Source organism: Cygnus olor, chromosome 5 (genome assembly GCF_009769625.2).
Source record: "Cygnus olor isolate bCygOlo1 chromosome 5, bCygOlo1.pri.v2, whole genome shotgun sequence".
Taxonomy (NCBI): domain Eukaryota; kingdom Metazoa; phylum Chordata; class Aves; order Anseriformes; family Anatidae; genus Cygnus; species Cygnus olor.
Window position 1 is genome coordinate 47,086,198 of NC_049173.1, and position 12,173 is coordinate 47,098,370.

At 37.3% G+C, this 12,173-nt stretch overlaps 1 protein-coding gene across 3 annotated transcripts in view; it reads right to left on the reverse strand.

Annotated features, from left to right (window-relative positions):
- CHID1 (chitinase domain containing 1) overlaps positions 1 to 12,173 on the reverse strand; it is a 107,292-nt gene that overhangs the window by 53,415 nt on the left and 41,704 nt on the right. For all 3 annotated transcript variants that reach the window (XM_040560414.1, XM_040560412.1, XM_040560413.1), the window contains 2 exons: positions 5,172 to 5,273; positions 2,715 to 2,870 (listed from right to left, as the gene is read on the reverse strand). In XM_040560414.1, coding sequence (XP_040416348.1) covers positions 2,715 to 2,870; positions 5,172 to 5,273 — 258 coding nt within the window. The remainder of the gene's footprint in view (positions 1 to 2,714; positions 2,871 to 5,171; positions 5,274 to 12,173) is intronic.

Genomic DNA, 12,173 nt, shown 5'->3' on the forward strand with positions numbered 1-12,173 from the left:
TATAAGCTATGCCAATAATTTTAAGCACTAGTCTGTTGAAGACCTACATGTGCAATAAATTTCACATGCAAAAACTTGAAGAAAAACCTACAATGAAGAAGTTGATAGTCCCATATAATACTCTACTGAATATATTTTAAAATTATTTTACTAACAGTACTTTAGCTTAACATCACTATCCATACAACATATAGAGGGTACCTTAAAACAGCAATGACTCAAACCTTCAGCAGTTACTACATGACCAACACTGGATTACAGCCACCAAAATAGAAGATCAAATTCAATAAGGACTGAAGGTAAGAAGCAAATAATCAAGCCATCCCTTTTTACACTGAACAACTTTTTACATAGTATGAAGCAGATACAAAAATGAGAAAGAAAAAGATCAGCCTCAGACATGAGTCTTTTCAGATTAAAAAAAGAATACTTATGAAGCTGGAGTATTAACAATGGAATAAGTGGGAAGCTTTTGGAGAGGGAGGGAGAGCCTCTGAATAAGCTATGCCCACTGTGGGATTCTTCAATTGGATGTGATAGGGACGGTTTTCAAAGACTCACAGATGCTAGAAATTGAGATTTTCTTACAAGCAGCCCGTTACCAATTAAGAGGCAGAAAGCTTATTTCACACTGAACTCTTTTTTACCCCTTCTAATTCAGAAGCTTGGCCTACTTTGAAACTATTTTAATTGAACCTGTTTTACTATCACATTACTATATATGACACATACAGCAATGACTAATGCATTAAGTGTGCATGCTCGAAACATATTTCTGGAAAAGCAAGCTTAACCAAGGACAGATGCTTAACAGGAAAGGCAGCAAGTGAAAACTAATGGGATTTATGTATAAATTCAAACAGTCTCTGATACAGAGACTTTGTCCAGAAGCAAGGTTCTGGTAGATCTATGTAAAATGTCAGTAACATGGCCTGTTAATGAAGAACATGTTAACAGATATATGCTTCATATAAAACATGTTGTCCCATACTGTGCACCTACAAAGAGCTAAACAACGTCTTTCACTAAAAATTAATTTAATCATAGATAACTATTAGCTAGGAGATTTTTGTCACTAAAAACTAACATGCAATTACTCTATAATATAATCCAGGATATGAAAGGTCTGTGCAAAGTAAAAGTAGTCACTTTTCTAGTGTGCAGTATGTTTTCTAGAAGAAACTTCACTGCAAAAGCTGCAGTTCAGGAAATACCAACATTCATTTACTTTGCAGATTAGTGACACTCCAACCTGCAAAAGGAACTGCAAATTTTGTAGTGAAACTACGTTAATTGTGCTGAGTTTGAAAGAATCACAGAAAGCTTTGGGTTGGAAGGGACCTTAAAGCCCATCCAGTTCCAACCCCCTCCCCCTGCCACAGATAGGGACACCTCCCACCAGCTCAGGTTGCCCAAAGCCCCATCCAACTTGGCCTTGGGCACTGTCAGGGATGGGGCAGCCACAGCTTCTCTGGGCAGCCTGTGCCAGGGCCTCATCACCCTCAGAGTAAATGAGTTTATACAATTAGGCTTGCAAATCAACTGTGCTTTGACTAAATATTAAAATAGCTCCTGCCTAACCACTTTACAAACAACTTTACAGAAGACATTCTGATATATTTTCCGTATACTTTCCACTGTAGATAATGGCTCTACGCCCTTCACCCTGTAGTCATTTTCAACTATCCAGCCAGACTCATACAACCCAGCAAGCGGAGAGAACTATGCCAACAGTATTATATCCCAGCAAATGGCCAAAGTGAAGCATGAAGACAGTGCAGGCAAGTAAAATGATGACAAAGTGTTTGTGTAACTGAAGGCACTGACATAAAGTGGACCTTACCTTATACAATCCACACCAGATATTATTTCAGTGCTTAACTGTTTTTTTAAACACTATATTGAAATATCATGATATAATACATTTAGTAATCTGTGTATGAAAGTGATCATCTCTTGTGCTTTAAGGTCTGTTTCCACCTACCTGTCTTGTTTTAATTTTATAAATTAATATCAAATTTCAGAACAAACCTGATTTTCCTGCCAAATTCACATTTTTCCTTGCTTTCTCTTCTGGCTTGATGCACTCTACCCGTATTGTATTTCTGTGAAGCTCACTGTTTATTCCATGTTGTTATTACCCAAAACTAAAACAACCATTATCTTCTGAGAATCAATATAAAATTTCAGGCTGTCTTTGGAATACTTTCCTTTATCTTCTTATAGATTTTTGTCTCCAGGTGAGCTTACTGCAGCTTTTTCTACTCAAAAGAAACTCTGTAGCATATTGCTGTTTGAAACTAATATCAAATATGAAAGTAACAGGTAACAACATCATGAGGTGAGGGAAAAAATCTTTAGGTCACCTGAATGAACCTCAAAAATGATACAGAATATAAAAGAATAAAGTAGAACATTGTAACACAAAGATGACAAACTGAGTGTACAAACATGGATAGAGGAAGGAAGGAAAATTACACAAACCTTTTTCTCTCTTCTGTGTTCTGACAGGGTATCTGTGCCATCTATCTGCACTTCTGTACAAGGAACAACTGATCTTACTCTAAATGGTGAGGTACTATTTCATGCACAAATTTATCACTTTTGCCATTTCTATGTTACCAACACATTCATATTTCTAAACAAGAATGCTTCTGAATTTCCAAGTTTGTGAGAATCTTGTGTATAAGTACTTATATCCAGAAAAGTCTTACCTTCTACCAAGGATTGGCTCCCCCAAGGCTCCCAAAGCAGAGTAGTCCATGCCATAGAAATTCAGCCCTAGAAGTATCTTATTTCTCCATTTTGAATTAGGATCCAGTACTTGAACACAGGCTCGTACCCAGGGAAGCGGGGAATTTGGACCAGGTCTGTTGAGTTAGCCAAAAAAAAAAAAAAAAAACACAAAAAACACACGATCATGCTGTCAGAAAAAGCACATGTTCATTCTCATCAGCCCTCTCTTTTTGCAGAGTGCAATTATAGAGAAAGCTATGGCACACAAAAAACATTGAAAATAACCTACAAGCCTACAAAGATTCAATGCACATTCTTCAGTGGCTTAAAACTGTTGATGCACAGAACATGCTTGTCCCACTAAAAGGTCATTCATTTCTAAGGTCTACATGAAATTTCCTACAGTGGGTAAAGAAGTTACCACCTAGCACATTTTCCATCACTGAGCTTGGCCCAGCTGTTTTCCACTACCATCCTCAGTGTTTTTACGGCACGCCAGCATAATATACTGGGACAAAATCCATCATTTACTCATAGAAAGAACTATAAAAGCAGTGACAGGTAAGCAATACAAGTTTCAAAGATTGCTTAACATTTGTACACTTTATTTATGGATAAAACTCCAAAGGGGCAATTGCTTAGCAACAAAAAGCTTTATTGTTAGAGAGCAGCACCTGAATATGCAGACTAGTTGAACTATCCTAGATACAGCATCGAGATACCAGACTCACTCTCTCCCGAGCTCAGAGAATAGAGCAACAGGCTTTAATATAAACATTCACTAACACGATACAAGTAAAAGCATAGTCCAGACTTATAAATATCAATATCATCTGCTCAAAGTCTTCAGGATATCTGTAACATTAAAACTGTAAGTGCTAATATAGTACAGAAATTTTGCTGTATGTACCCTGCATTTAGTATACTCAAATCAATCAAAGCAAATTTAAAAAAAAAAAAAAAAAAAGATTTTTTTCCAAAACCTCTCTCAGAAACTACACTTATTTCAAACACAATGAGTGTGTTAACTGAACACTGTCCCTCTCCTACTTCAAAGTACAAAGAAATAGCAGTTCCAAGCCAGATCTAAGTAACTTAATGCAGCAGTAAAAGCATTAAGGTGTGACTGTACCATAACAGAACCTGTAATTTTAACATGGTATAAAGCATGGTGCAGCTTCACCACACAGGAAAGATGTAGCCTACAGTATAGTGTACAACTCAAAGTGCATCCAGGGTTCCAAATGGGTTTGCACTGCCTGTGTGAAAGCCCTTAGCACTTCATCTTCATAGATGTCCCATCTACCTAGAGGAAAGCTAAAATGGTTACCTCTATGCTTCATATTTCAGTAGGAGAGAGTAACAAAAGCCTGTTTTAACTTCAGTACACTTTACTGCCCATGATTGTTTTCCCCTAGGGTGCTATGTTGGAAGATCTAGAGACAGGGTCTGGGGAGAGAGAGGAAAGAGGAAGGTAAATTTCAGAAGAGACAAAAGTACTCTTCTATTGAACCTCTCTAGACACTATCAAAGTGCTAGTATACTATGGGTGACAGAGATCTTAGTGATGGAACACATGCAAAAGCGATGGCATTTCTAAATCTGCCAGTTTACCACAAATATTAACTCTGGACAAGCCACCTTCAAGCAAGATATACAGAATCTCCCTGGAACTCAAAAAGTATCCTTACTTGCAATTTGGAGGTGAAATGAACCACGCTTTTCAAGAATGGTAACGTTAGGAGTCCAAGTTTAAGGACTTCTCAACTCGATCGCCATTCCACTTGCAAATGATTAAAAATCGTAAGCTCCTGAAAATGAATATCGATGTACAAAAGCAGGGTTTTGTGCTGTTTTTCAGTTAGATCAGTTCCCTGATCTTGTTCATTGAACGGCTGCACAACAGCTGTAAAAGTACAAGGGAGGGGCTAGTGAAGGAATGTAAAAACTCATTTAAGCATGTCCACATTAGCAGTGCTGACAAAGGCAGTCCACTGCCTCAGGATGAAGCAGACAAATTACTTGTCAATTTTGCTATTTTTTTTTTCCCCCCACAATGGGGGGGAGTATTCTGTACCATTGTGCAAAACTGTGCCAAATAACTAAAACCAAAATATCATAGTCAGGAAAAAGTAAGTGTCACAGTACTAGTAAAAGAGTAATTCTTTAGCTCAGGTACAAAGCCCTTCACAATACCGGGTGCCAGATCTTCACTGCAGTTAAACCCAAGTTACGAGCTGATTCAAAACTCAACTATCCTAACTACTAATCCAAAACTTTCCTATCTGATACAGTTAACACACACCATCGATTTTATGGAAAAAAAAACCAAACAACTCATATTGTATATTTCATAGCAGCGTAAATGGAAATGAGTTCCTTCAGTGTGTTTTTCCTAATATTCTTACTGTTTTATTCTTTCCTAATAGTCTTACCGTTGTGGTGTTGAATAGTCGTATGTCATGAGACTGAAGCTGTCTACTGCTGAGGCCAACTGATCAAATTCTTTCTTTGTGAACATTCCTGGCTGGTTAGTCCTTTTAAAACAAAACAAAAACAAAACAAAAGAAAAACTATTATAACAGTCTTGCTTGCTTTCTCCTTTGTGTTTCAAAATCTTACTTTTTTTTCTTAAAGCACCTCAGAATGAATCTTAGTACCATTCTTAAAATAAATAGTAAAGAAAAAAATATTCAGTGCTACTTCTGTTGCCAGTAGGAAGAATCAGACATCTACAGCACGCTAAGCAAATCTGCATTACCAGCATGGCTACAATAGTGGTTGTAAGGGCTGTGAACTAATTAAGTTGCTTTAGATATCAATCAGTTGAACTCTAAAGGCTTTTACAAAACTCTGAATTGCTTGGTCTGTCAAACTGTTCTTGGTATTTATAAAACTAAAGGTTACCTGAACCATACTTAAATGGATGACTGCAGCTGTTGATAACAAAATACAAATATAAATCAAAGGTAACTTTTTGATTAATCTCCTAAGCAAAGATAATTTTATCACAGAATGGTTTGGGTTGGAAGGGGCCTTAAAGCCCGTCCAGTTCCAACCCCCTGCCAGGGGCAATGACACCTCCCACTAAACCAAGTTGTCCAAAGCCCCATCCAACCAGGCCTTGAGCACTTCCAGGGATGGGGCATCTTCCAAGGATGGGATTTTCTACTCTACTTAGGAAATTTCTTCCAACAGGAGAAGGTTATATTATTTTTTTTTTCCTTCACTTCCAAAAAGGTGATAAAAAGAAGCAGAGCAATAGAAGTACAGCCTTTTAGCAAAAGGCTATACAAACCTTTTTTTTTTTTAGAGGAAAAAAACCAAACAAAACATTTCTTTTTCTTTTTGAGTAGTACGAAAGGAGAACTTTTATACCCATGTGTGCTACTAACAGTAGTAAGATAACGCAAAGCAATTACCCATTTCTGAGAAACAGCTTAAGAGTTCAAGTCACTGCAAAGTATTCAGCAGGTATAATCTATATGCTTACCAACATTTTTTTTTTTTTTTTTTTACCCCACAAACAATGGTTCATAACACGATATTAGGGAAACAAAAAACCTATCACTCTTGAAAGAAGACTCTGAAGAGGAAGAAGGTGACCAGAGGAAGCACTAGGGGTTGATTTTTCCAGAATCTTGGTGGAAATTCAGCATTTTATCCTCAGTTTGAGGAAAATCCAGTCTATGAACTTCACATTCTGTGAACGCAGCATTCTTATTCCCCTGAGCTTTCTTTTTTAAGAAAAAAAAAAAAAAAAAACTTACTCTTCATCACAGCAGGAAACATAAGGAAGCCTTAATCACAGGGCAAAGATGGCAGTGAACAAAAGAGAAGAAGCTACTGCAAAGAAACAGTGTTCTCAGAGGGCTCTGAAGCATAAAAGACAGGTAAAGTTGAGTATTCTCCTAAATAGCCTAAAAAAACGCTAAAAGCTAAACTAAAAGCGGGGCTAACAGGAGAACACTGCAAAGAAAAAAAATGTAGTTTAACAGCTACGAATTCTAGCACGACGGCCATTCTAACAGATTTAAACAACTGTACGAGATCCCTCTTGAGGATAGGGAGGAAGAGACTGAAGAATTTAGAACTCTCCAGTGATATCAGAAACCACTACTTGACCTACAAATTAGCAGGCAACTCCTATGTAGACAAGCTATACATTACAAGTCACTCGCAGTCCAACCCAAATGGTAAAAAACAAAAGAGATGCTCAGCAACAGATGCAAGTAATAGACTGAAAAAAACAACAACTTATTTTGACCCTCATCGCTTTTGGATCAGTGCGTAAATTCTGCATCCAACAACATTTGCTGAATGGGTCACCAGAGCATAACAGCATTCTGCTATTGTTTTAAAAGGACACTTTCTGTTCTCCCACATTAGGAAATAAGTTAACGGAGTACAGGTAATGAAGTGGGGCAGAATAAATCATTTACCATGTCTGTCATGTTATAAGGGAGCAAAGCATGAATGATATTTGCAAGTGAGGTCAATGGACCTGACCAAATGCACGCTGGATTATGTAGCTCTAATTTGTACAAAAGCACAGTGGTGTTCTGGCTGTCTCAAGTTTTCAGAACCAGTTATATGCTTCTCATAACGAGGAGAAATCCCGTCCCCTTTCATCTGGGGTTTTAATAAATTAAAACAAATCTTCACTTCTGGAACCATTGGCAGACCTCAGGTTTGTTGGGTTTTTTTTGGTTGGTTGGTTGTGGTTTTTTTTTTGATAGTTATCTGCCTGTCATTTACTGCAATTGCAAATTACAGCTGTTCTACAAGAATAAAGAAAACGAAGGACATTTTTGAAACAATGTCATGGCAACCTGGATGCCCTTAGGCAAAGCAATTCCCCATTGCAAACTCCACCAAAACACATTTTCAGTAAATTGATTTTGATTACTTATGACAGGAAAAGCATAAAAAGTAATTATAACGTGCATTAGATATTATGGCAAGTCAGACTGCCTTACAGATTAAGCTGGGTAGTATTTTAATGAAACTTGGATATGGAGGGCAGGTAATATATCCACTCTTCATATACATTGTCAAGGAATGGAAAAAAACTGAGGTTAAAATGGACGTAGTCATCATTCTGTGCAAAGCAAGCTTGTAACTGAACTATTTAACTACAAAGGAAAAGCATCTGAGGAGCACAGGCATAAATTTCCAACTTGGAACAAGTCTGGCAGCAATGAACATGCTTCGTCCATTCACGGTTGGTGTTAAAACCAACTTTTCTGCAAAAAACAAGCACCACTCACCAACTCTGTCAGCACCAGTCAATTCTGCTCTAAGTCAAGCACTTTGGGAAACTGCTAAATGGAACAGCACTAAGACTACTGGACACATGACTTCAGAATTGTTCTGAGCCCAAAAATGGCACTTAAGGATAAAACCAATTATTTTTGCACAGCTATTATGCTTCTCTTTTAAGGTCCTCCAATCATTCTGATGTTTAAAATCACCCTAATCTCATCTCAAGTACTGTTTCCAAAACACTCAGCAGTGACAGGCTCCATCAGCATTTATCAACAGTGTACAACTTACATACTAAAGACGCCTTGTTATTAAATTGCCAGCAGACAAACCTTGGTGATTTTTTTTTTTTTTTTTGCTTACCATCAACACCACAAATGCAAGGAGACAGAAAGCAGGTACATCAACATGAGTTACAGGAAAAGCAGATTATTTAATACATTATTTAATTCAACAGTCTCTTTGCATGAAGTTAACCCTAACCTCTGAAGTGTTTCATTTGCTTTGAGTTCACCCAAAGACACAATTCAAAAATTACATCTCATTTGGAGTCTAACAAATATACTGGATAAAAGAGTGAAGCTGAGCACTGAATAGAGATCTGCCATGTAAAGAAATCTGCTCCTACTGGCCCACATAATTTCCTACTGAAATTATGCAACATGTGTTATAAATATGAAACAATTGGGTTCAAGAAGTAAATTTGAAGCAGGAAAGGGTATTCTTTTTATGCCAGCTTATACTAAATCCTTTTTATTTTTTATTATTTGTTCTAAGAGCCAGATACTCGATATAATATTTGCATTTGTATTTCTCTATCTCAATACCTTAAACAAATTTCATTCAGCTTCCTTAACACTCTGCTCAGATGCACTAGTGTTCTTGTTTGATTCTCATATCAATCGTTCAACCTAACTAACTATGAAGCTTCCTACCTGCTAACAGTAAAACCCCTGCTATTCAGGTTTGGAAATGGCCATCTAATCGAGACCAAATTTGCATGTATGTGGACTGTAAAAGTCACTCCAAGAGAAGAAATTCATCAGAGATGACATTTATAGCACACTAGTAACTGCTGTAAAAACCACTAATACTGAATATACAGTAAATCAGTTGTTTTATGTGAGGTCTGGACAAAATGTCCATCATGATATATGGGATATTAACCCAGGTGCTTGATGAACTTGCATATCTTGTCTGTCCTTTTGTAGGGAACCACTGAGTTACTGAGAGAAAACAAGCACTCTACTTTTTGAGCATAATGTTTAAGAGACAAACATTTCTAGTAAGTGTCACAGTCCATTTCTTGTACAGATTACAGCTGTCCGAGATACATCAATACTTTTACTTTAGACCAGTCCGTTTGCTTGAAAGGTAATAAAGCTTCCACCACATGCTTCAAAAAGATTCATTTCTTGGCTAAAATACTGATTTTCCTGCTGAAACCTTGTTTATATGACCATTCTCCCCCATTTCTAACTAAGCCACTTTTTGCTTGACTAAGAAGCTGTGGTGTTTTCACACTGATGGCCAACTGAACCTCACCATACTGCTCTCCTACTTTCCCCCTCCTCAAAGATGGGGAGAAAACATAAGGGGGAAAAAAAAAGTCACAGGCTGAGACAGGGACAGTTCAGTTAAAGGGAAGAAGGAGACAAAACAAGCCAAGGCTGCACAGAAGCAAAGAGAAAAATTTCTGACCCAAATTTCCATTGAACAACACAAAGAATAAATATTCCCTGAGATCATAGGTCTCATTTGCACATATCCCCTTCAATTTATTAGTATTTATTGACAGTTGGCTGGTTTATATATATATACACACACTCACATATATATATATACATACACACACACAGAAACTGGCAGTACAGTACTTCAACATCAGACTTAGAAGAAGAAATCACATGTTTTCCTTGGTATTTCTCTATACCCCACTTAGAATTTCCCAGGCCCTTTTTTTTACTATTCTTTCCCACCTAAATAAGCACTGGGTAGTTTGTTTCATAGCTTGGAATATCTATTACCTGAATTTTCCAGATAGCATATGGTAGTATGTATCAAAATTCCGATTAGAGCTTTACTGATAAGTATTTCTATAAGGTTTTGACTTTGTCGTCTTTCATTTTGAAAGACTGGAAAAAAATACTTCAACCATGCAAGCCACTTTCATTTACTTTCAAATGAATCTACATTCTCAATTACTTCTTGTCTCACTATGATTACTCTCAAAATGAAATAAGATAAGGAAAAAAAGGTCTTGTAGCTGACTGCTATTCCCTGCAAGTTTGAACTGCATTCTTGTCTGTTTACCTCACCTTGTCACCTACCAAGAGAGCTCTTCTTTATCCTCACTTCTTTGAACAGTCCTTCATAATGGAAAGCTGATTGATTTTCTGTTTCCTCTATATATCTATTTCAGAAGTCGTCTGCTCAGTAATGACTTAATTTTCTTGTTGCGTGTAATTCTTTGTTTTCTCTGTAAACCAGCTGTTTGCAAATCTTCCCTTCTCCCTTCTTTTCTCACCACCAGATATTACTTTTCATAGCTCCTCACAGTTAGCTGCACTAAAGTATAATGCTATTGCATTTTATGAACAGACCACTGAATTCAGTTAATGCATGATCATGGAATACAAATTCATTGTTTCTCTCTGCACCCTGTCTGTTCCACAGCAAAGAGGAACAAGAGCTAAATGAATCTCTACCATGTGGATCATGCAAAATCAGGCATTGATAATGAAGTAGTTAAACACATAAGTAAGTTAAAATCCTAAACTATTTTCTTTTCAGTAAAAATCCTCCTGGCAGTTCTGCAGCTACCCTATCTCATTTTAGGTTCACCAAAACCCTAGATGGATGACAGCTCACTGAAGTAATTCTCTTCTACCAATACTTTAAAAATAGTTCTACATGAATCATGGTTTCCACGGACATTTTGCAACTAGATGCTCTGGTGTCTTATAAATGTTTCATTTACAATGCCCTCCCACTGCTGGGTCTTGAAGAAAAAGATAGGTCTTATTCAGCTGCCCAGCTACCTATTTTCATGAAGTGGCAGGGACCTGACTATTAAAATTCTATGCCTATGTCCACTTTGTCTGAAACTGGTCAAATGGTAAATACACTTCTGCAGAGGGATGAAGAATGGAACAGATAAAGCTTTGAGACACCTTGCTTTCTGCGAAATCAGGCTAAAAATAGAATTAATCTGTGCCTGCAATAGTATTGGATGAAGCAGGCAAGTCAACAACAGGACCCTGACACGATACTGCTGTTCAGAGGCATGAACAATAATTATAGACCTAATCCTTGCTGTCAGAAAAGAACGTGACCATACTGAATGATTAACCAAAAAGGGATTCTCAGACAGATGAAAACAGATTGAATACATCGCGCCGGCTGAATTCCATGCAGCTGATTGGAGATTTTAAAAAGCACTGCATGATCTGCATCTCTGACCTCCCTCCATCAGTGAGTGCATCCTTGCAGATAACGTATCAAGGTTTTTACATAGATGCACATTACTTGGTAAGCATTTCAGTAAATGCACGTGCTTAGTATTCAAATAAGCTCACATACATTTGTAATACACCATTCTTTTTCTCTACTTCCCTTCTGAGGACAAAAAGTTGCAAGAGCTGAAGAACTGTATACAATAATATGCCCCAAATCTCCATTGAAGCAGAACTTAAACACAGTATCCGATTACGTGGCCTATGCTTCCAGATCAATATGACAACTCAGGGACTGTACATTGCAAAACCAAAACTGTTAGTTCATTGAACCATAGTGTTGAGGTACATCCGTTGCAGGAGAAACAAATAACGAATTCCAAGTTATTACACATCTCTTTCTTTGTTCATGCACCGTATGCAAGTACTATTCCTCTCAGAATAGAGAGAAAAATCCAACTGAAAAGGTAATTCCATAAAACCAATCACCACTGCTCACATCACTCTCCCAGTTTCAAACCTGAGAAGTCTCAGGAGAGATGGAGGAAGAGACAAAAGCAGGTTTTTTGCCCTCCCAGCCAAACCCCATCACCTTAACATCTCCATCCACATTTTGCTTATATAATATGAAAGACTACCACACTGTTAACAAAGCCAAACAAACTTCATCCCAATAGATGAAAACTTTGAGAGAATGAGCAAATAAAAAATGGAAAC